We start from the raw sequence: 26511 nt of genomic DNA, 5'->3' as shown, positions 1-26511 counted from the left end.
CGGCGATTTTTGAACTTGTCCGATCCGTTTCGCTCAACCCTACTCAGAAGGAAAGAAAATGGTCTTTGATGCCACTTAATAGAAAGGTTATGAATTGAAAACCAGGGAATTACCAGAATAACTAGAAACTTTGGAGATGAAATAACATTGTGTATGTGGATTCAGGGTTTGGCTGAAATAAGCCCCTAGAATACCGGCACTTCCGGTGAGGAGTTTTGTGTGTGCTATGCTGACTGCATGACCACTGTTGGCTATATTAGGTAGCTGTTCCCCTGTGAGGTTAACAGGGCACAGCGTTCTCTTTCTCAAGTGAATCTGTGAAGTAACAGAGTTCGCTTATACCACCATATAGTACTGTCTTTTACTAGCAGCAGGTTCTATCCTGCACTGTGGACCTCGGGTTGTGAACGCACCTACTAATCAATATATATATATGTTCTCGGTGCGTTCCGCCAACCCTAACAGAATACTAGCGCCAGGGTCTGGCTAGTAAATGGCAGACAAACAGCAATCCTTGCAGCACATCCAGCAGCTGGAGGGTAGGTTGGCGGCTCTTGAGCACACAACCTCAGCTGTGGATGTTACCGCAGTTGCTGTTCAGGCTGCTAGCGTGGCTGCAACAACCTTGTCCACTGCCACCCCTGTTCCGACTCTATCTCGCCTCCCGCTGCCAGAAAAAATTTCTGGTGATAGCAAATCTTGTAGGGGTTTTGTGAGCCAGTGCTCTATACACCTCTAGCTTCTGGCCGCATGTTTCCCCACAGAGCGGGCGAAGGTGGGATCTATTGTGTCTCTCTTGTCGGACAGGGCTTTGGAGTGGGCTACGCTGCTGTGGGAGTGTGGTGATCATGTGGTGCAGAGTGCTCCGCTGTTCCTAAGCACTCTAAAACAGGTCTTTTTAAGACCTCGAGTCACCCATGGCACGGCGCTCCAACTGTTGGCATTGACTCAGGACTCATCCTTGGTCAGCCATTTTGCAGTCCACTTCCGTATCCTAGCATCTGAGTTGGAGTGGTAGGATAAAGTCCTTATCCCAATATTTTAGAGGGGGATGCTGACCACGTGAAGGACACTCTGGCCACTAGGGAGATTACCGCCACACTGGAGTAGTTAATAGCTGTGTCCACTCGCATTGACCTCCGTTTTTACGAGTGGAGGTTAAAGCGAGCCCAGTGTAGGCAGAGGTTTCGGCTGGCTCCCACCTTCACCAAACCTTTGGAATCTCCGGTCCTGGTCCCTGAGTCACATGAGGCCATGGAAGTGTCATGAGCAGGATCTACGTCCCGGACCGCTCGTGCACTCACGGTCTGTCATGTTTGCCAGCAATCAGGACATCTTGCCACCAGATGTTCCCAGACATCAGCGTCTAGTAGTAGTAGGTGGAGGTACACTAGACACGGCGATGTTTGCCTCCAAATTGTCCTTTAAGGGGACAATTACTATAGGCTCATTCTCCCACACAGTGGAGCCCGGCATGGATTCTAGGGCGGAGGGCAATTTTATGTCTTCTCCCTTCGCCCAACGTCACGCAATTCCCCTGGTAATGCTAGCTCAGCCAGTTACCATACGAATGGTGAATGGGTTGACACTGCCCTCTCAGATTACACACCAGACCATCCCTTTCTCTCTGTCCATGTCGCCATCTCATCAGGAGATGATATATCTCTGCTCGTCATTCCTGAGGGAATTGATGAGGTCCTGTTAGGGATACCTTGGCTACGGTACCACTCTCCTCATATTGACCGGTCCACAGGCAGAATTTTGGGATGGGGTGAATCTTGTGGGGGTAGTTGTCAGAGGGAATGTGTTCAGGTTGCTACTACTGAGGTACCCACAGATTTATCCTCTCTCCTCAAGCAATATTGGCCCTATGTGGACGTGTTCTACAAAAGGGCTGCGGAGACCCTTTCTTCCTCACCGTCCCTATCACTGTTCTATTGACCTCTTGCCTGGTGCTGAGCCTCCCCGGGGTCAAGTCTATCCGTTATCTCTCCCGGAGATGGAGGCAATGTCTCAGTACATCCAGGAAAATCTGGCAAGAGGATTCATTAGGAAGTCAGTGTCACCTGCAGGGGCTGGGTTTTTCTTCGTGCAGAAGAAGAACGGGGAACTACGTCCATGCATAGACTATAGGGGTCTTAACGCCATCACCGTAAAGAATAAGTATCCCCTGCCCCTGATATCTGAGCTTTTTGATCAGCTTCAGGGAGCAACGGTATTTACTAAGCTAGATCTGCGGGGTGCTTGCAACCTGATTCGCATCTGTGAGGGAGATGAATGGAAGATGGCTTTTAACACCAATGAAGGGCACTATGAATATCTAGCGATGCCCTTTGGGCTCTGTAATGCCCCAGCCATTTTCCAAGACTTTGTAAACGATATCTTCCGGGATATGCTTTCCACCTCGGTTGTGTCTATCTGGATGATATTCTCATCTACTCTCCAGATATTGACTCACACCGGAGAGATGTTTGCAAAGACTTTGAACTTTTACGAGCTAATTCCATCTATGCTAAGTTGGAGAAATATGTGTTTGAGCAGGAGTCTTTACCTTTCCTCGGCTATCTCATCTCTGCCCAGGGATTGGCTATGGATCCTGCCAAACTACAGGCTATGATGGACTGGCAAGAACCCCATTCTCTTAAAGCGGTGCAGCGCTTTATGGGGTTCATTAATTATTATCACCAGTTCATTCCTCATTTCTCAACTCTGGTAGCTCTCTTGGTAGCCCTCACCCAGAAGGGAGCAAATCCCAAATTGTGGTCTGAGGAGGTCTCCAAGGCCTTCATTTCTATTAAGTCCCATTGTGCTAGCGCTCCCATCCTACATCACCCTGATGTAGATAAGCTGTTTATAATGGAGGTGGATGCCTCTTCCATTGGTGCTGGAGCAGTCCTCTTTCAAAAGGATGCTCAAGGACGGAAGCATCCTTGCTTCTTCTTTTGCAGGACATTTACACCAGTTGAGAGGAATTATTCCATCGGGGACAGGGAGTTGCTAGCAATGAAGTTGGCCTTCTCTGAGTGGAGACATCTTTTGGGGGGTTTGCTATCCTTTCCAAGTATTCGAAAATGTCCAGATAAGAAAAAAGATAGCGCACTCACCGGTGTTGAGCCAAAGCGATTTATTCACATGCAATCATGCGGTGCAGGGAGGGTAGTGAACACATTGCGGATGACAGCTGTTTCGTGCTACCAAGCACTTCAACAGATCCAATGATCCAATGATTTCCAAGTATTCACAGACCACAAGAATTTGGTTTACCTACAAACAGCCCAGCGGTTAAATTCTCGCCAGGCCAGATGGTCCTTGTTCTTCTCCCAGTTCCATTTCACCCTCCATTTCCTTTCCGGGGAGAAGAAAATTTGTGCCGACACTCTCTCTCGCTCCGTTGTATCATCTGAGGAGGAGGAAAAGGAGCCTCGGCTTATTGTCCCTACCGAGAGTCTGAGAACTGTGGCCCTGGTTTCTCTAGTCTGTGCCTCCAGGCAAGACTTTTGTACCATCCAGTCTGCATCCAGAGGTTCTCTCTTGGGCTCACTTTTCCAGGGTGGGTGGACATTTTGGGTCCAAAAGGACATCTGAGCTACTGGCGAGGACATACTGGTGGCTGCATATGGCCCGTGACATCGCAGACTATGGTCGGGTGTGTGTCTCCTGCGCCAAGAACAAGTCTCCTCGTCAATGGCCAGCTGGGTTGCTTTACCCCCTGCCGGTGGCAGACAGGCCCTGGGAGATGGTCGAGATGGATTTTGTGGTGGGCTTACCCAAGTCTCATAGCTACACCATTATTTGGGTAATCACCGACCATTTTTCCAAAATGGTGCACTTGGTGCCTCTTCCACGGCTACCTTCTGCATGGGCGCTAACAACGTTGTTTATGAAACATAACTTTCGCCTACATGGTATGCCGGACAAAATTGTCAGTGATCGGGGTGCCCAGTTTGCGTCTCGATTCTGGAGAGAGCTTTGTCATCTGTTCAGCATTGAGTTGAATCTCTCCTCGGCATATCATCCTGAGACAAATGGGTTGGTAGAGATGGCCAACCAGACTCTGGTCACATATCTACGTCCTTTTGTTTCTGCCAAGCAGGATGACTGGGCATCCTTGCTACCGTGGGCAGAGTTTGCACTAAACAACACCGTAGCCGACTCCCCCGGACATACTCCATTCCTCCTTAATTACGGCCAGCACCGTGTGTCCCTGTGCCCATGGCCGTGTCTTCCACCAACTCCAGGTTGGCAGACTGGCCTGTGGAGGCACGAGACATTTGGGACCGCACTCAGGATGCCATTCGGGCCTCCAAGGTGAGAATGAGATCCTCTGCCAATGCTCATCGGCGCCCCGCTCCTACCTTTGCTCCTGGCAACTTAGTGTGGCTCTCCGCCCATAACATCAGGCTGCGTGTTGAGTCCACTAAGTTTGAACCTCGCTACTTGGGTCCTTTCAAGGTCTTCGAACAGGTTAACTCTGTGGTCTACTATCTGGCCCTTCCTCCACGCCTAAGTCTCACCGACACTTTTCATGTGTCCCTCTTGAAGCCCATATACATGTCCCGGTTTTCCGAGTCATCTGCCGGGACATCGGGTTCGTCTACGGACGATTATGAGGTGAACGCTATTTTGGGGTGCAAGTTGGTACGTGGCAAGAAATTTTATTTGGTTGACTGGAAGGGTTATGGTTCAGAGGACAGGTCTTGGGAATCAGCTGAGCACAATCGAGCTCCGCAGCTCATTGAGGCCTGCGAGTGCAGCAAGGTCCAAGGAGGGGGGCCCTAGGAGGGGGAAATGTTAGGGTTAAAGTTCCCGCCTCTGCACAGGGAGAATATTGAAGCATCTCCGCTGCAGTCTTCCATTCTTCTCCAGCCGCAGTGGAGCGTGCTCAGCGGAGACATTGGTCCCAGTGTCTGGCTCAGCCTGATATGGTGCCGATGATTACTGTTGCCTTTCCAGGCTCAGCCATTGTGGCCAATACTGGTCAGCGGCGAGCAGACATCTCTGGGACTAAGTCCTGCTTTTCCCCTTCTGAGCATTCCCAGGGTAAGACCTCTCATTGGACGTCGAGGGTCACATGCTCAGGTACTGCAGCAGCTCCCATTGGTCCTCTAGGAAGGTCCTGAAGTTGCTCAGGGACTGTAGCAGCTCCCATTGGTCCACTAGCAAGGTTCCGAAGTTGCTGCAGCTATAAAAGGTTTGCATGGCCAAACGACCATGTGCTAGTATTAACCTATGTTATGAGCTCAGCACCAGTGTGGTCATGTTTGCATGTGGTCAGGGTTTGGCTGAAATAAGCCCCTAGAATACCGTCACTTCCGGTGAGGAGTTTTGTGTGTGCTATGCTGACTGCATGACCACTGTTGGCTCTACTAGGTAGCTGTTGAGGTTAACAGGGCACAGCGTTCTCTTTCTCAAGCAAGTCTGTGAAGTAACAGAGTTCACTTATACAGCCAAATAGTACTGTCTTTTACTAGCAGCAGGTTCTCTTCTGCACAGTGGAGCCCGGGTTGCGAACGCACCTACTACTCAATATACACTCACCGGCCACTTTATTAGGTACACCATGCTAGTAACGGGTTGGACCCCTTTTGCCTTCAGAACTGCCTCAATTCTTCGTGGCATAGATTCAACAAGGTGCTGGAAGCATTCCTCAGAGATTTTGGTCCATATTGACATGATGGCATCACACAGTTGCCGCAGATTTGTCGGCTGCACATCCCAAAGATGCTCCATACAAGGCAGGATGGATCCATGCTTTCATGTTGTTTACGCCAAATTCTGACCCTACCATCCGAATGTCGCAGCAGAAATCGAGACTCATCAGACCAAGCAACGTTTTTCCAATCTTCTACTGTCCAATTTCGATGAGCTTGTACAAATTGTAGCCTCAGTTTCCTGTTCTTAGTTGAAAGGAGTGGTACCCGGTGTGGTCTTCTGCTGCTGTAGCCCATCTGCCTCAAAGTTCGACGCACTGTGCATTCAGAGATGCTCTTAGGCCTACCTTGGTTGTAACGGGTGGCGATTTGAGTCACTGTTGCCTTTCTATCAGCTCGAACCAGTCTGCCCATTCTTCTCTGACCTCTGGCATCAACAAGGCATTTCCGCCCACAGAACTGCCGCTCACTGGATTTTTTTTCTTTTTCGGACCATTCTCTGTAAACCCTAGAGATGGTTGTGCGTGAAAATCCCAGTAGATCAGCAGTTTCTGAAATACTCAGACCAGCCCTTCTGGCACCAACAACCATGCCACGTTCAAAGGCACTCAAATCACCTTTCTTCCCCATACTGATGCTCGGTTTGAACTGCAGGAGATTGTCTTGACCATGTCTACATGCCTAAATGCACTGAGTTGCCGCCATGTGATTGGCTGATTAGAAATTAAGTGTTAACAAGAAGTTGGACAGGTGTACCTAATAAAGTGGCCAGTGAGTGTATATACAGTAGAGACCAAAAGTTTGGACACACCTTTTCATTTAAAGATTTTTCTGTATTTTCATGACTATGAAAATTGTACATTCACACTGATGGCATCAAAACTATGAATTAACACATGTGGAATTATATATTTCACAAAAAAGTGTGAAACAACTGAAAATATGTCTTATATTATAGGTTCTTCAAAGTAGCCACCTTTTGCTTTGATGACTGCTTTGCACACTCTTGGCATTCTCTTAATGACCTTCAAGAGGTAGTCACCGGAAATGGTTTTCACTTCACAGGTGTGCCCTGTCAGGTTTAATAAGTGGGATTTCTTGCCTTATAAATGGGGTTGAGACCATCCGTTGTGTTGAGCAGTAGTCTGGTGGATACACAGCTGATAGTCGTACTGAATACAGTAGACTGTTAGAATTTGTATTATGGCAAGAAAAAAGCAGCTAAGAAAAGAAAAACGAGTGGCCATCATTACTTTAAGAAATGAAAGTCGGTCCGAAAAATTGGGAAAACTTTGAAAGTGTCCCCAGGTGCAGTTGCAAAAACCATCAAGCGCTACAAAGAAACTGGCTCACATGAGGACTTCCCCAGGAAAGGAAGACCAAAAGTCACCTCTGCTTCTGAGGATATGTTTATCCGAGTCACCAGCCTCAGAAATCGTAGGTTAACAGCAGCTCAGATTAGAGACCAGGTCAGTGCCACACAGAATTCTAGCAGTAGACACATCTCTACAACAACTGTTAAGAGGAGACTTTGTGCAGCAGGCCTTCGTGGTAAAGTAGCTGCTAGGAAACCACTGCTAAGGACAGGCAACAAGCAGAAGAGACTTGTTTGGGATAAACAACACAAGGAATGGACATTAGACCAGTGGAAATCTGTGCTTTGGTCTGATGAGTCCAAATTTGAGATCTTTGGTTCCAACTAGGGTTGAGCGAAACGGGTCGGCCATTTTCAGAAGTCGCCGACTTTTGGCAAAGTCGGGTTACATGAAACCCGACCCCTGTGTGGGGTCGGCCATGAGGTCGGCGATCTCCTGAATCTGGTATCGGAATTCCGATACTGAGTTCCGATATGTTTGCGATATCGGGAATCGGTATCGGAATCCATATTTAAGTGTAAAATAAAGAATCAAAATAAAAAATATTGATATACTCACCCTCGGATGCGCCCTGGTACTAAGCGGCAGGCTTCCTTCCTAAGAATGAGCGCGTGAATGACCTGCGGTGACGTTGTGGCTTGTGATTGGTCGCGAGCGGTCACATGGACAAGCCGCGACGTCATCTAAGGTCCTTCACGCGCTCATTCTTAGGAAGGAAGCCTGCCGGAAAGAAGCAGGGCGCGTCCGAGGGTGAGTATATACCTGATAGAAATATACTCACCCTCGGACGCACCCTGCTTCTTTCCGGCAGCCTTCCTTCCTAAGAATGAGCGCGTGAAGGACCTTAGAAGACGTCGCGGCTTGTCCATGTGACCGCTCGCGACCAATCACAAGCCGTGGCGTCACCGCAGGTCATTCACGCGCTCATTCTTAGGAAGGAAGCCTGCCGCTTAGTACCAGGGTGCGTCCGAGGGTGAGTGTATCAATATTTTTTATTTTGATTCTTTATTTTACACATTAATATGGATCCCAGGGCCTGAAGGAGAGTTTCCTCTCCTTCAGACCCTGGGAACCATAGTATCCCATTGCACTGCATTGGGTTTCGTGTTTCGGCCGACCCCGACCCCGACTTTTTTATAGGATCGGCCGATTTCACTCGACCCGACTTTTGAGAAAGTCGGGTTTCGTGAAACCCGACCCGATCCTATAAAAATAAAAGTCGCTCAACCCTAGTTCCAAACACCGTGTCTTTGTGCGATGCAGAAAAGGTGAATGGATGAACTCTACATGCCTGGTTCCCACCGTGAAGCATGGAGGAGGAGGTGTGATGGTGTGGGGTTGCTTTGCTGTTAACACTGTTGGGGATTTATTTAACCCCTTTCTGACATTGCATGTACTATCCCGTCGAGGTGAGGTGTGCCCGTATGACCACCGACGGGATAGTACGTCCAGCGCGATCGGCAGCACTCACGGGGGTAAAGCGGCCGATCGCGGCCGGGTGTCAGCGGACTATTGCAGCTGACTTCTGGCACTATGTGCCAGGAGCAGTCACGGACCAACCCCGACACATTAACCCCCGGCACATTAACCCCCGGCACACTACGATCAAACATGATCGCGGTGTGCCAGCGGTACAGGGAAGCATCGTGCAGGGAGGGGGCTCCCTGCGTGCTTCCCAGAGACCCCCGGAGCAACGCGATGTGATCGCGTTGCTGCGAGGGTCTCTTACCTCCTCCTCGCTGCAGGTGCCCGGATCCAAGATGGCCGCGGCATCCGGGTCCTGCAGGGAGGGAGGTAGCTTACCAAGTGCCTGCTCAGAGCAGGCGCTTGGTAAGCCTGCAGTGCTGTAAGTCAGATCGGTGATCTGACAGAGTGCTGTGCAAACTGTCAGATCAGCGAACTGTGAAGTCCCCCCTGGGACAAAGTAAAAAAGTAAAAAAAAAAATTTCCACATGTGTAAAAAAAAAAAAAAAATTCCTAAATAAAGAAAAAAAATATATATATTATTCCCATAAAAACATTTCTTTATCTAAATAAAAAAAACAATAAAAGTACACATATTTAGTATCGCCGCGTCCGTAACGACCCCACCTATAAATCTATTTCACTAGTTAACCCCTTCAGTGAACACCATAGGAAAAAAAAAAACGAGGCAAAAAACAACGCTTTATTATCATACCACCGAACATAAAGTGGAATAACACGCAATCAAAAAGACAAATATAAATAAACATGGTACCGCTGAAAACGACATCTTGTCCCGCAAAAAACGAGCTGCCATACAGCATCATCAAAGAAAAAATAAAAAAGTTATAGTCCTCAGAATAAAGCGATGCCAAAATAATTATTTTTTCTATAAAATAGTTTTTATCGTATAAAAGCGCCAAAACATAAAAAAATGATATAAATGAGGTATTGCTGTAATCGTACTGACCCGAAGAATAAAACTTCTTTATCAATTTTACCAAATGTGGAACGGTATAAACGCCTCCCCCAAAAGAAATTCATGAATAGCTGTTTTTTTTTCATTCTGCCTCACAAAAATCGGAATAAAAAGCGATCCAAAACTGTCACATGTCCGAAAATGTTACCAATAAAAACATCAACTCGTTCCGCAAAAAACAAGATCCACACGACTCTGTGGACCAAAATATGGAAAAATTATAGGTCTCAAAATGTGGAGACGCAAAAACTTTTTTGCTATAAAAAGCGTCTTTTAGTGTGTGACGGCTGCCAATCATAAAAATCCGCTATAAAAAATGCTATAAAAGTAAACCAAACCCCCCTTCATCACCCCCTTAGTTAGGGAAAAATAATAAAATTAAAAAAAAATGTATTTATTTCCATTTTCCCATTAGGGTTAGGGTTAGGGTTAGGGTTAGGGCTAGGGTTAGGGCTAGGGTTAGGGCTAGGGTTAGGGTTAGGGCTAGGGTTAGGGTTAGGGCTAGGGTTAGGGTTGGGGCTAGGGTTAGGGTTGGGGCTAGGGTTAGGGCTAGGATTAGGGTTGGGGCTAGGGTTGGAGCTAAAGTTAGGGTTAGGGTTGGGGCTAAAGTTAGGGTTAGGGTTGGGGCTAAAGTTAGGGTTAGGGTTTGGATTACATTTACGGTTGGGATTAGGGTTGGGATTAAAGTTAGGGGTGTGTCAGGGTTAGGGGTGTGGTTAGGGTTACCGTTGGGATTAGGGTTAGGGGTGTGTTTGGATTAGGGTTTCAGTTAGAATTGGGGAGTTTCCACTGTTTAGGCACATCAGGGGCTCTCCAAACGTGACATGGCATCCCATCTTAATTCCAGTCAATTTTGCTTTGAAAAGCCAAATGGCGCTCCTTCCCTTCTGAGCTCTGCGATGCACCCTAACAGTGGTTTACCCCCACATATGGGGTATCGGCATACTCAGGATAAATTGCACAACAACTTTACTTTTGGGGTCCAATATCTTCTCTTACCCTTGGGAAAATAAAAAATTGGGGGCGAAAAAATAATTTTTGTGAAAAAATATGATTTTTTATTTTTACGGCTCTGCATTATAAACTTGTGTGAAGCACTTGGTGGGTCAAAGTGCTCACCACACATCTAGATAAGTTCCTTAGGTGATCTACTTTCCAAAATGGTGTCACTTGTGGGGGGTTTCAATGTTTATGCACATCAGGGGCTCTCCAAACGCAACATGGCGTTCCATCTCAATTTCAGTCAATTTTGCATTGAAAAGTCAAATGGCGCTCCTTCCCTTCCGAGCTCTGCGGTGCGTCCAAACAGTGGTTTACCCCCACATATGGGGTATCAGCGTACTCAGCACAAATTGTACAAAAACTTTTGTGGTCCATTTTCTCCTGTTACCCTTGGTAAAATAAAACAAATTGGAGCTGAATTAAATTTTGTGTAAAAAAATGTAAATGTTAATTTTTATTTAAACATTGCAAAAATTCCTGTGAAACACCTGAAGGGTTAATAAATTTCATGAATGTGGTTTTGAGCACCTTGAGTGATGCAGTTTTTAGAATGGTGTCACACTTGGGTATTTTCTATCACATAAAACCCCTCAAAATGACTTCAAATAAGATGTGGTCTCTAAAAAAAAATGGTGTTGTAAAAATGAGAAATTGCTGGTCAACGTTTAACCCTTATAACTCCCAAAAAATTTTGGTTCCTAAATTGTGCTGATGTAAAGTAGACATGTGGGAAATGTTACCTATTAAGTATTGTGTGACATATCTCTGTGATTTAAGGGCATAAAAATTGAAATTTGGAAAATTGCTAAATTTTTTAAATTTTTGCCAAATTTCCTTTTTTTTCACAAATAAACACAAGTTACAGTATATCAAATACATTTTATGACTATCATGAAGTACAATATGTCACGAGAAAACTGTGTCAGAATCGCCAAGGTCCGTTGAAGCGTTCCAGAGTTATAACCTCATAAAGGGACAGTGGTCAGAATTGTAAAAATTGGCCCGGTCATTAACGTGCAAACCACCCTTGGGGGTAAAGGGGTTAAAATTGAAGGCATACTGATCCAGCATGGCTACCACAGCATCTTGCAGCGGCATGCTATTCCATCCGGTTTGCGTTTAGTTGGACCATCATTTATTTTTCAAGAGGACAATGACCCAAACACACCTCCAGGCTGTGTAAGGGCTATTTGACCAAGAAGGAGAGTGATGGGGTGCTACGCCAGATGACCTAGCCTCCACAGTCACCAGACATGAACCCAATCGAGATGGTTTGGGGTGAGCTGGACCGCAGAGTGAAGGAAAAAGGGCCAACAAGTGCTAAGCATCTCTGGGAGCTCCTTCAAGATTGTTGGAAGACCATTTCCAGTGACTACCTCTTGAAGCTCATCAAGAGAATGCCAAGAGTGTACAAAGCAGTCATCAAAGCAAAAGGTGGCTACTTTGAAGAACCTAGAATATAAGACATAATTTCAGTTGCTTCACACTTTTTTGCTAAGTATATAATTCCACATGTGTTAATTCATAGTTTTGATGCCTTCAGTGTGAATTTACAATTTTCATAGTCATGAAAATACAGAAAAATCTTTAAATAAGAAGGTGTGTCCAAACTTTTGGTCTGTACTGTATATATATATATACTTAGTGCGTTCCGCCAACCCTATCAATGGCTGTGTGGTATGTGTGTGAGCTTGCCCAGCTTCACAGCCACCACCTGGTTACGCCCATTATTAAACACGACCATGCCTGGTTGAAGGTTCAGCAGCGAAAACCACAGATCTGTCTAGTCTCTATTTCCTTTAAGCATCTCTGCCACGGTGTGCTCCTCAGCGTCGGGATCACATACGCCATGCCAGGGAGTGACTGAGCCCCAGCCTACACAATGCTCACCCAGTGTGCTTTCAGGGAAATGTAGCGTCCCTGTGTGAAAATCACAGATTGCACTGGGGGATTTCAAATGAAATGTCATAAAAAATGAAGTACGCAAAAAATAAAATAATGCAATTAGACAGCATAGTGAGGACACGATAGGGACTCTTTAATTAAATATAATAGATTATTACATTGAATAGTCATAAATTTAAGATTAAAATAAATATTAGTTTCAACCACCCTGTTAGGTTGAATAGGCTGAAAAAATAAATAAGTCCTTCAAGTTTTATATCATTTTCTTTTTACTCAAAAACTGGAAAAATTTCAAGGTTGCAAGAATTTCCCATTCAGACATTAGTATGTAGAATATTCATTTTACTTTATAATTTTGATTTCAAAATCTAGTTTGTTTAAGTGGTAAAAGTAAGCAATATCGAAAAAAGGAAATCTCTGTTTTCAAGATATTTTATTTAGAGCAACATAATAATTTAATATAAAATGTAAATTATGATCAATGTTAGCACATACACCAAAAGAAATAGGCACAAAAAAGAAAATCTGTGTGATCAGTCTGTCTCCCAAGTACAAAACAGCCATGATCAAACAAATGTCAGAAAATATTCTTTTTCCTTTTGGTCATGCTCACAGAAACACAGATAAAGGATCCCTTCTAAAGTTGACTTACCACTGAGCTCTGCATATTCATTTTTCCTAAGTAAATAGCTTACTCAAACAGTCAGAAACAAAAATTGTTGTTAGATTATTAGATTGCTAGATTAGAAATTTGAAAGATAAAAAAATGCTGCCATTTCCGAGACCCCTAGCCTCTCCATTTTTCATGATCGGAGGCTGGATGAGGGCTTAATTTTTGTGCCTTTCATCTATACCATTATGCCGATATTGCATTTTATTGCAATCTTGCAGTGGCCAAAAAATAATTATTTTGGAGTTTGTAATTTTTTTATCATTACGCTATTTACCGATCGGATTAATTTTCTTTATATTTTGATAGATCGGACATTTCCGAGCGCAAGGACGTCAAACATATATTTTATTATTATTGTTTTATTTTGAATGGGACAAAATAGGGCTTATTTGAACGTTTGTGTTTTTAAAAAATATATTTTTAAAACCTTTGTTTTTACTTTATACTGCCTTCCATAGTCCGCTTTAAGTTGCTATTGTCTGATTGTCTGTGTTACACATAGCATGGCTTTAGCCCTGCTATATACAGCATAAATCACAATCTCCTATGAACGCTGGTCAATGCCCCGCATTCATGGGACATTTACAATGGCAGGCATGGGAGTCTTCTACAGACCCCCAGCTATCATGAAAACATATCAACGGCCTACTATCATGTGAGAGAGGCGCTGATGGCCGTGTCTTGTGACCTGGTGTGTGTTAAATACCACTGCCAGAGATTGACAGCGGCATTAAACTTATTAACAGATTTAAGATCCATTTGCGGCTGTTAGATGAGATTAGCTGTCAGTTGCTGGGAAAGATATGGGCGCCGGAGCACGTATCAAATGCCGTGAGATGACCTTGGATGTACCACACGTCCAAGGTTGTTAAGGGTTTAAAGGGTTGCCAAATCCTTTCAAATCAGTTAAAAGTTAGGCCGGCGTCACACTAGCGAGTTTTACGGACGTAAGAGCGCAGAAAATACGTCCGTAAAACTCGCCAAACAAACGGCACAATTATTCTCAATGGGGCTGCTCCTATCAGCCGTATATTACGGTTCAGAATTATACGGCTTTCTACGGCCGTAGAAAATCGCAGCATGTAGCGTTTGTCAGCGTATTGCGCAAATAATACGCCAATGAAAGTCTATGGGGGCGAGAAAAATATGGATTCCACACGGACCAGCAGTGTGACTTGCGAGAAATACGCAGCGGTGTTATTGAAAAGCCGGTAATTCAATTGCCGGCTTTTCATTTCTCCTGCCTAAACCCGACATGATATGAGACATGGTTTACATACAGTAAACCATCTCATATCCCCATTTGTTTTGCATATTCCACACTACTAATGTTAGTAGTGTGTATGTGCAAAATTTGGGCGCAGTAGCTGCTAAAATAAAGGGTTAAATCGCGGAAAAATTTGGCGTGGGCTCCCGCGCAATTTTCTCCGCCAGAGTGGTAAAGCCAGTGACTGAGGGCAGATATTAATAGCCAGGAGAGGGTCCATGGTTATTGGCCCCCCCTGGCTAAAAACATCTGCCCCCAGCCACCCCAGAAAAGGCACATCTGGAAGATGCGCCTATTCTGGCACTTGGCCACTCTCTTCCCACTCCCGTGTAGCGGTGGGATATGGGGTAATGAAGGGTTCATGCCACCTTTCTATTGTAAGGTGACATTAAGCCAGATTAATAATGGAGAGACGTCAGTTATGTCACCTATCCATTATTAATCCAATTGTCTGAAAGGGTTAAAAAACACACACATTATTAAAAATTATTTTAATGAAATAAACACACAGGTTGTTTTAGTATTTTATTGTTCTCTCAATCCATCCGGAAGACCCTCGCTTGGCAAAATAATAAACCCACAATATACATACCCTCTGATGAACTGTCAGGTCCCACGAGGTAATCCATCTGAAGGGGTTAATTATTTTATAGCCAGGAGCAGTGCTAAAGCACTCGCTCATGTCTGTAATACCCCGGGTGCTGAAAGGAAAGCTGAGTGATCTTTACTAACATTGAGTTGCGGTGAGGCACCCTCTGGTGGATGTTCTCAGGAACTGGAGCCTTGGAAAAGTTCCCACGCTCGAGTTCATATGAGTTCATCCACCAGAGGGCGCCTCACCGCAACTCAATGTAAGTACAGATCACTCAGCTTTCCTTTCATCACCCCGGGGATTACAGACACGAGCGAGTGCTTTAGCGCAGTTCCTGCCTGTAAAACAATTAACCCCTTCAGATGGATTACCTCGTGGGACCTGACAGTTCATCAGAGGGTATGTATCTTGTGGTTTTATTATTTTGCCAAGCGAGGGTCTTCCGGATGGATTGAGAGAACAATAAAATACTAAAACAACCTGTGTGTTTATTTCATTTAAATACTTTTTAATAATGTGTGTGTGTGTTTTTTAACCCTTTCAAACAATTGGATTAATAATGGATAGGTGTCATAATTGACACCTCTCCATTATTAATCTGGCTTAATGTCACCTTACAATAGCAAGGTGACATTAACCCTTCATTACCCCATATCCCACCGCTACACGGGAGTGGGAAGAGAGTGGCCAAGTGCCAGAATAGGCGCATCTTCCAGATGTGCCTTTTCTGGGGTGGCTGGGGGCAGATGTTTGTAGCCAGGGGGGCCAATAACCATGGACCCTCTCTAGGCTATTAATATCTGCCTTCAGTCACTGGCTTTAACGCTCTGGCGGAGAAAATTACGTGGAAGCCCACACCAATTTTTTCCACCATTAACCCTTTAGTTTACCAGCTACAGCGCCCAAATTTTGCACATACACACTACTAACATTAGTAGTGTGGAATATGCAAAAAAAAAGGTATATGAGATGGTTTACTGTATGTAAACCATGTCTCATATCCTGTCGGGTTTGGGAAGGAGAAATGAAAAGCCGGCAATTGAAATACCGGCTTTTCTGCTATATCGCGCTGAATGAAATATATATATATATATATATATATATATATATATATATATATATATATATATATATATGTGTGTGTGTCTCAATGACATATATATATATATATATATATATATATATATATATATATATATATATATATATATATACAGGTCCTTCTCAAAAAATTAGCATATAGTGTTAAATTTCATTATTTACCATAATGTAATGATTACAATTAAACTTTCATATATTATAGATTCATTATCCACCAACTGAAATTTGTCAGGTCTTTTATTGTTTTAATACTGATGATTTTGGCATACAACTCCTGATAACCCAAAAAACCTGTCTCAATAAATTAGCATATCAAGAAAAGGTCCTCTAAACGACCTATTACCCTAATCTTCTGAATCAACTAATTAACTCTAAACACATGCAAAAGATACCTGAGGCTTTTAAAAACTCCCTGCCTGGTTCATTACTCAAAACCCCCATCATGGGTAAGACTAGCGACCTGACAGATGTCAAGAAGGCCATCATTGACACCCTCAAGCAAGAGGGTAAGACCCAAAAAGAAATTTCTCAACAAATAGGCTGTTCCCAGAGTGCTGTATCAAGGCACCTCAATGGTAAGTCTGTTGGAAGGAAACAATGTGGCAGAAAACGCTGTACAACGAGAAGAGGTGACCGGACCCTGAGGAAGATTGTGGAGAAGGACCGATTCCAGACCTTGGGGAACCTGAGGAAGCAGTGGACTGAGTCTGGTGTGGAAACATCCAGAGCCACCGTGCACAGGCGTGTGCAGGAAATGGGCTACAGAGAAGCAGCACTGGACTGTTGCTAAGTGGTCCCAAGTACTTTTTTCTGATGAAAGCAAATTTTGCATGTCATTCGGAAATCAAGGTGCCAGAGTCTGGAGGAAGACTGGGGAGAAGGAAATGCCAAAATGCCTGAAGTCCAGTGTCAAGTACCCACAGTCAGTGATGGTGTGGGGTGCCATGTCAGCTGCTGGTGTTGGTCCACTGTGTTTCATCAAGGGCAGGGTCAATGCAGCTAGCTATCAGGAGATTTTGGAGCACATCATGCTTCCATCGGCTGAAATGCTTTATGGAGATGAAGATTTCATTTTTCAGCACGACCTGGCACCTGCTCACAGTGCCAAAACCACTGGTAAATGGTTTACTGACCATGGTATTACTGTGCTCAATTGGCCTGCCAACTCTCCTGACCTGAACCCCATAGAGAATCTGTGGGATATTGTGAAGAGAAAGTTGAGAGACGCAAGACCCAACACTCTGGATGAGCTTAAGGCCGCTATTGAAGCATCCTGGGCCTCCATAACATCTCAGCAGTGTCACAGGCTGATTGCCTCCATGCCACGCCGCATTGAAGCAGTCATTTCTGCCAAAGGATTCCCGACCAAGTATTGAGTGCATAACTGAACATTATTATTTGATGGTTTTTTTGTTTGTTATTAAAAAACACTTTTATTTGATTGGACGGGTGAAATATGCTAATTTATTGAGACAGGTTTTTTGGGTTATCAGGAGTTGTATGCCAAAATCATCAGTATTAAAACAATAAAAGACCTGACAAATGTCAGTTGGTGGATAATGAATCTATAATATATGAAAGTTTAATTGTAATCATTACATTATGGTAAATAATGAAATTTAACACTATATGCTAATTTTTTGAGAAGGACCTGTATATATATATACTGTATATATGTTTTAATGAACATTGGAGGCCATAAATCCATTAGATGTCGGTATTGTAAGCCTGCAAGAAAATATCGCAGTACGGATGCCATACGGATTACATACGGAGGATGCGATGCGCAAAATACGCTGCCACACCCTGCCTACGGATGACATACGGATCACTATTTTGGGAATATTTCTGCGTATTACGGCCGTAAAAAACGGACCGTATTTACATACGCTGAGTGTGACGCCGGCCTTATACTGACAACTAGACAGTCACCGAGGATGGCAGGCAGCAAGGATTCTGGGAGATATGTGGTGGAGGGAGCAGTGTGACAGCAGCACAGAGTATTTGAGGAGAGCAGTGCGCTGGTGTATAAAAGCACCATGTTTGGCGCGCGGAGCAGCCAGGGATTGTACATAGAGCGCTGTCTTTTATACACATGGATGGACCGTCTGCTTGTCTGCTCCACAGAAATGCAGGAAACAGTTCTGTGGATTGATGGCCTGTTCTGATACAGACTTTGCATGCAAAGACCCCATTCCCCTCCTCAGATCCTGTCTTCTCCATCCTGTCCTGGCAATGTGTGAAAGCGAGGCCACAGGCGCAGTCTGGGGTGACACTGGGAAGCAGGCTGGGGAGAAATGTAGTCATATAGTAATAGTATAATACCGCCATTTAGAGCACACATAATACTGCCATATAGAGCACACATAATACCACCATATAGATCTCACATAATACCGCCAGTGTTCTCACATAATACCACCATATAGATCACACATAATACTGCCATACAGAGCACACATAATACCGCCATATAGAGCACACATAATACCGCCATATAGATCTCACATAATACCGCCAGTGTTCTCACATAATACCGCCATATAGATCACACATAATACCGCCATATAGAGCACACATAATACCGCCATATAGATCTCACATAATACTGCCAGTGTTCTCACATAATACAGCCATATAGATCACACATAATACTGCCATACAGAGCACACATAATACCGCCATATATAGCACACAATACCGCCATATACTTCACAAATAATACCGCCATATAGATCTCACATAATACCGCCATATACTTCTCACATAACGACGCCATATAGATCTCACATAATACCGCCATATAGATCACACATAACGGGGGAGAGGAGTGCATAGGAGAGGATTAGATACACAGCTCAGTCAGTATCACAAAGGATAGCATTAGATACACAGCTCAGCAATCAATATCACACAGGGGAGGATTAGATACACATCTCAGCACAGTAACACACAGAATATGATTAGATACACGGCTCAGCACACAGTATCCCACAGGAGAGGTTTAGATACAAATCTCAGCACAGTATCACACAGGGTAGGATTAGATACAAGGCTCAGCACAGTATCACACAGGATAGGATTAGATGTATGGCTCAGCAGACAGCATCACACAGGAGAGGAGTAGATACACAGCTCAGCAAAGTATCACACAGGAGAGGATTAGATACACAGCTCAGCAAAGTATCACACAGGAGAGGATTAGATACACAGCTCAGTTAGTATCACACAGGATAGGATTAGATGCATGGCTCAGCAGACTGTATCACACAGGATAGTATTAGATACACAGCTCAGCAAAGTATCACACAGGATAGGATTAGATACACAGTCATCACAGTAACACAGGATAGGATTAGAAACACAGCTCAGCAATGTATCACACAGGAGAGGATTAGATACACAGCTCAGCAAAGTATCACACAGGAGAGGATTAGATACACAGCTCAGTCAGTATCACACAGGAGAGGATTAGATGCATGGCTCAGCAGACAGTATCACACAGGAGAGGATTAGATACACAGTCAGCACAGTAACACACATGAGGGGAGATACACAGCTCAGAGTCAGCACCACAAAGGATAGGATTAGATTACCTCTCCCCCTCCCCACTGATACTTACTTCACTGCTCTGCTGCTGAGTCCTTTCTCACTCCCGTCCTTGGTCTCCTCCTCCTATAACCGGAGGGCTCCTGCGATTATACTGGGAAACTGGAGCTCACAGATGCACTGTGAGCTCCAGAAAGATGGCGCCAATCTCCTGTCTCTGCTGTGGTGTGGACGGCTCAGGAGGCGTGGTCAGATCACAGCAGGGAGCAGCACAATGAAAACTATAGGGTCGGATGCCAACCACAGATTTCTATGCCCAGGGCTGCCATATTTGCAGAGTTTAAGTGTCGTGCAGCTACAGCTACACTTACACTCCTGCAAAGCAAAATGGTGGCGCCCAGTGGCTGCCAAAAAAATTAATGATAAAAAAAATGTTAAAGTTAAAAAATGTAAATTTGTATTAAAAATAATTGTTTACATAAACAATCATTTTTAATACAAAAAATAAAATGCGGCACCTTCCCTTTAAACGAAAAAGCTGTGTCATGTGACTTTAATTTCTTTTGGCTGATTTAACTTAAGTAATTAAATATGTGACATTTTGTATGTTAACTATATTTTTCAATGCAATAAAAGTGTGAAGAATCTGCAGATGAAATCGTGGGATGAGCAAATTACATGTTTTATATTAATTTGTTCTGCAAATGAGTTTCTAACACATACATATGCTAATGTGATTGTTGCCGTTACAGACAGAGCTTTTCATTACAAAAGAATAGCAGTGGAAATATTTTTAGGCTTTCACTCTTCTCAGAAACCTAGTCTAATCAAATTATTTCTTAAATTTTAACAGTTATCATGAACATTAAAAAAAATGGAAACGATAAAAGCGAATTGTGTGGTGGTAAAAAAGTATACTCTATGTTTCAAACTATGTGTGATGTTGAAAAGGAAAAAAATAATAATTTGCCTTATTGACAAAAAACATTGAATGGGCCATTTTATCAATTGGCTTATACCAACCACTGCCCTTATAGTATTTGTTGATCTATTTTGTAACATTTTGACCCCATGATTAATGCAAGCCATAGGACAAGGAACTCTATTTGTGCAAAGGAATCGCGAGAGAGACTTTCACATTTTCAGCTACAACTGAGCCTACCAGATTACTGTTTATAACTGTAGATTATGAGCCTTCGCGGGCAGGGTCCTCTCTCCTCCCGTACCAGTTATGACTTGTATTGTTTAAGATTATTGTACTTGTTTTTATTATGTATACCCCTCCTCACATGTAAAGCGCCATGGAATAAATGGCGCTATAATAATAAATAATAATAATAAATACTTTTTTCTAAATAGTACAAATACATCACGATGACAACAGTTTCAGAATGAGCGTTCAGCATTGTGATATCTTTCTTGGGTGTTAGCTTAACCTGTTTAAGACCAGACAATTTTTTCCCTTCATGACCAAGCACATGGTGGTGGTTTTTTTAAGAGCTCCAAAAAAACCAATTTCACATTGAAATATCCAAATAATTTTTGACTCTTTTTTTCATGATACATAATATTAATCTTATTTATATAGTGCCAACATATTTACATCTTAGAATGGGACTTTACACACAATAAAAGATATTACAGAATACCAATAATCACAAAAATCAACAGATAACAACAGGTGTGAGGACCTTGCTCCCAAGATTGCAATCTATGAGGAAACAGGGGAAATACGAAAGGTGGATGGCAACAATTGCTTTCATTCTATGGTCCAGCCATCAATGGAATAAATAGGGTGTTCATGCAATGCTCCATGAGCCGGTAGTCAACCAGTATGCGTAAAAGTACAGACAGGCTATTAAAAATCCCTTCATGATGGAGTCCTTTTTTCGTTTTTGCTTTTCTGTTTTTTGCTTCCCTTCTTCCCAAAGCCATAACTTGTTATTTCTCCATCAATATGGCCACGTGAGGGCTTGTTTATTGTGGGATGAGTTGCACTTTTGAAAGACACCATTGGTTTTATCATAATGTGTACTCGAAAACAGGAAAAAAAATTGCAAGTGCGGTGAAATTGCAAAAAAAGGGTAATTCCACAACTGTTTTTTTTAATTTTTTTTGATGTTCACCAAATGCTGAGACTGACCTGCCATTATGATTCTCCAAGTCATTGCGAGTTCATAGACACTAAAAATGTTTAGGTTCTTTTTTATTGAAGTGGTGAAAAATATCCAAAGTTTGTTAAAAAAAATTGTGTCATTTTCTGACACCCGTAGCGTCTCCATTTTTTGTGATTTTGGGCTGGGTGAGGGCTTATTTTTTGCATGCCAAGCTGATGTTTTTAATTATATATCATTTTGGTTTGTATGGGATCTTTTGATCTGCCGTTATTGCATTTTAATGCAATGTTGCGGCTACCAAAAAATGGTAATTCTGGGGTTTTGTCTTTTTTTTCCGCTATGCCGTTTACCAATAAGATTAATTCTTTTTATAGCTTGATATATCGTGCGATTCTGAACACAGTGATACCAAATATGTGTATGTTTGATTTTTTATTTTTTTTATTTTGAATGGGGCAAAACTTTTATATATATATATTCTTAAAAACTTTTTTTTTACTTTCGGCATGCTTCATTATTCTCCATGGGTGACAAGAAGATGCCACAACCTGATCAGCTCTGCTACATAGAGATGATGATCAGATCGCCTCTATGTAGTAGAATTGCTCACTTGCTATGAGTGCCGACCACCGGGTGGCGCTCATAGCAATCATGCAGTGACAACCATAGAGGTCTCCAGGAGACCTCTGGTTGTGATGCCAACAAACCGGCGACCCGCGATCACGTGACGGCGACACCGGTGGGTGGATTTCTGGGCTGATGGCCGGAATGGAGAGTATTTGTCAGCATTTGATAGCGGCATTTAAGGGGTTTAATAGCCATGGGTGGATCATAATTCCACACTTAGCTATTCCGAGCAAATGTCTGCTGTTCAAAACTGCAGACATGTGCTGGTAAAGATGTGGGCTCACTGCCGGAACTCACATCAAAAGGTAGGGAGTCTGACGTCGGCGTAAATTTACGCCCGACGCTGGAAAGGGGTTAAATGTCACTGACTTCAGAACAGACTGCTATTACCTGTATGGGGATGCTGCTCCCTTATATCTCAGGTCAGTAAACAGACGTATTGGCGGTCATTAAGGGGTTAATACATTTTTGTATTGCTGATTTTCATGTAACTAGGGCTGTTATATTTACCCCAGTTACAGTGGAAATTCAGATTTCTGCCTGCCTAGCAGGGTTGACTGGGTCTCTTAAGGTACCTTCACACGAAACGACTTTACAACGAGAATGACAACGATCCGTGACGTTGCAGCGTCCTGGATAGCGATATCGTTGTGTTTGACACGCAGCAACGATCTGGATCCTGCTGTGATATCGCTGGTCGTTGATTAAAGTTCAGAACTTTCTTTGGTCGTCAGATCGGCGTGTATCGTCCTGTTTGACAGCAAAAGCAACGATGCCAGCAATGTTAAACATGGAGCTAACGACCTGTGAGAACGATAAGTGCGTCACCGCTACGTCACAGGATCGCTCCTGCGTCGTTCTGGAGCTGCTGTGTTTGACATCTCTCCAGCGATGTAAACAGCGACGCTGCAGCGATCAGATCGTTGTCGTTCTCGTTGTAAAGTCGTTTCGTGTGAAGGTACCTTCAAGGCCAAGCAGCCCATGCTCTCTGCATGCAGTTAGCATTCAAGTGATCAGTATAGTGATAGAGTCTATACGCTGGAGTCCTGGCAGTGTTTCCTAAACTGTATACACAAATAGCTCTATGTTTTCAGCAATTAAAAAGGTACACATGATAATATACCAACTCTATCTTCTTTGTGGGCAGTCTAGCTTTATCTGACAATTAGATCCCTCCTTGCAATAGCTGCAGTATTGTGCAAGCAGCTTTTCTGTGTTTAGGAGTTTTAGAAGAGTGGACCAAAAAGTTATGGGTGGAGCAAGACTGGTTAAGAAAGCCTACATATGTATGTCTTATCCTAGAACATCATCTAACCTAGATAACTTGCAAATGCTATGATCAGTTTATACCATGAATAAGCAAATCACAATGTATAAGCAATTCACTCTTAATGATGATTTTAAAATACTCAAGTATCTTGAAGCATGCCAAGTTATTAAATATGTTGTATCCTTTGTGTTTTATAGCTTCATTCTGACTTGGACAAAGGTATAGGATCAGTGAAATATACCCTCTTAGGTGATGGAGCTGGAACAATTTTCACAATTGACGATACTACAGGTGATATACATGCTATTAGAAGTCTGGATAGAGAAGAAAAACCATTCTATACATTACGTGCCCAAGCTGTGGATATAGTTACAGGAAAACCAGTGGAGCCAGAATCTGAATTCATTGTCAAAGTTCAGGACATTAATGATAACGAACCAAAGTTTTTGGATGGCCCTTATGTTGCCAGCGTTCCTGAAATGTCTCCAGTTGGTGAGTAAAATATTGGTGTTTGTTCGGCATTAAGCTTTATTACATTAAATATTATTACAATAAAATTATATTTCAGAACTATTGGACCATAAAGTTCAATTTTGCACATATTTTTTGAAATGTATTTAAATGGACTTTGGACTTTAAAAAAATATTATTACATAAAGAAGAAACCTATATTTTTTATCTTATGGTAGCATAACCATTGAGGACAGACATTGCAGTGGTCAAGTGTGCATAAACTTAAGCAGAGACCATAAATGGCTAGAGTCTGTAAGAAATATTTTTTCATCTGCTTCATAGGGTTTTTCCTTTCATCTGTGTCAACCTTTTATGTTATGGGGTGATATGGACGGATTTGTGTTGTCTTTTACCTTTTAAACCATGAAGGACAACCAAATAAGCAGAGGTTAACCCCTTCACGACTGGAGGTATTTTCGGTTTTGCGTGTTCGTTTTTTGCTACCCTTCTTCCCAGAGCCATAACTTTTTTATTTTTCCATCAATTTGGCCATGTGAAGGCTTGTCTTCTGCAGGGACGAGTTGTACTTTTGAAAGACATCATTGGTTTAAACATATCTTGCACTGGAAAACGGGTGAAAAATTCCAAGTGCGGTGAAGTTACTGAAAAAGTGCAATTGAACAGTTGTTTTTTGTTTTTCTTTTTACTAGGTTCAGTAAATGCTAAAACTGACCTGACATTATAAATCTCCAGGTCATTACGAGTTTATAGACACCAAACATATATAGGTTATTTTTTATCCAAGTAGTGAAAAAAAGTCTAACCTTTGTTAAAAAAAAAAATGTGCTATTTTCCGATACTCGTAGCATATCCAATTTTCATGATCTCGGGTTGGGTGAGAGCTTATTTTTTGTGTGCAGTTATTGTTTTTAATAATACCATTTTGGTGCAGATACATTCTCTTGATAGCCCATTATTGCATTTTAATGCAATGTTACAGCAACCAAAAAAACGTAATTCTGGCGTTTTTATTTTTTTTTCAGTAAGCCGTTTAGCGATCTGGTTAGTTCTATTGTTTTATTGATAGATCTGGTTATTCTGAATGTGGCGGTTCCAAATACCTATATGGTTTTTTTTATTGTTTTATTTTGAATTGGGAGAAAGGGGGATGACTTGAGATGTTATCTTTTTATTTTTAAAAACCCTTTTTTTTTTCTTTTGGCATGCTTCAATAGTCTCCATGGGAGACTAGAAGCTGTCTTAGGCTACTTTCACACTAGCATCGGGCTCGGCCCATCGCGGTGCATCGGGCTGAGGTTCCCGACGCTAGCGTTGTCTCTGCCGCACAACGGGGCAGCGGATGCATTTTTCCAGCACATCCGCTGCCCCATTGTGAGGTGCGGGGAAGTGCGGGGAGGTGGGGGCGGAGTTCCGGCCGCGCATGCGCGGTCGGAAAAAGCGGACCGTCGTGAGCAAAAAACGTTACATGTAGCATTTTTTGGTCCCGATGGTCCGCCACAACACGGCGCAACCGTCGCATGACGATTGCGACGTGTGTCAATCCGTCGCAATACGTCGCTTAATGTAAGTCTATGGGGAAAAAACGCATCCTGCAAGCACTTTTGCAGGATGCGTTTTTTCGGCAAAAAGACGCATTGTGGCGGATTGCAGTTAACGCTAGTGTGAAAGTAGCCTTAACCCGATCTACTCTTCTACATAGAGGCAATGAGCAGATCGTCTCTATGTAGCAGAATACCTCACTTGCTAGGAGCGCTGACCACCGGGCAGTGCTCATAGCAGTCCAGCAATGATTAACCATAGAGGTCTCCAGGAAACCTCTGGTTGTCATGCCAACCCATTGATGACCTGCGATCACCTGACGGGAGTCACCGATGGGTATATTTCCATCCAGAAGTGCATGTTAAATGTCAGGGTTTGACAGCAGCACTTAATGGGTTAATAGACGCAGGTGGATCGCGATTCCACCCACAGCTGTTCGGGGCACATGTCAGCTGTTCAAACAGCTGACATGTGTTGGGAAAGGTGTGGGATCACGGCCAGAGCCCACATCAAAGGGAGGGAGTCCGATATCGGCACACTGTTACTCCAACATTGGGAAAGGGTTGAGTCAGTCAGGGAGTAAGTGGAGTAGTATATGTTATTTTATTTTTTATACTATTTCCTCTTCTGTTTGATTTTAAAAATCTGAAAAATGTAAGAATAAAGAGGTTGTCCTCTACTCAGACAACCCCTTCTCAATCACTAGGTTTCCTCCAAATAACATATTAACACGTATACTTATCTCCAGTGCTGGCACAGATTCAGTGGGGTCAGAACTGGCTCTCCTGGTGCTTGTTTGCATTGTCATGTGATCCCTGTGGCAAACAAGCATCCATTTCACTGTCCCTCTTTCAGACAAAGTAAAAGTATCTGGAGGGATTGAGAGATGCATCTGCTCCCTCAGTTCCTCTAAATGTCTGATTTG

The 26511-nt window shown here is 43.2% G+C and overlaps 1 protein-coding gene across 1 annotated transcript in view; it reads left to right on the top strand.

The window, feature by feature from the left end:
• The window catches only part of CDH12 (cadherin 12), a 1379166-nt gene that overhangs the window by 1100571 nt on the left and 252084 nt on the right, over positions 1–26511 (top strand). Inside the window, exon 6 of the mRNA XM_077269712.1 lies at positions 23771–24065. Coding sequence (XP_077125827.1) covers positions 23771–24065 — 295 coding nt within the window. The remainder of the gene's footprint in view (positions 1–23770; positions 24066–26511) is intronic.

Source organism: Ranitomeya variabilis, chromosome 6, assembly GCF_051348905.1.
Source record: "Ranitomeya variabilis isolate aRanVar5 chromosome 6, aRanVar5.hap1, whole genome shotgun sequence".
Taxonomy (NCBI): Eukaryota; Metazoa; Chordata; class Amphibia; order Anura; family Dendrobatidae; genus Ranitomeya; species Ranitomeya variabilis.
The sequence above is the reverse complement of the archived record's forward strand: the minus strand, read 5'-3'. Positions and strand labels throughout refer to the sequence as shown.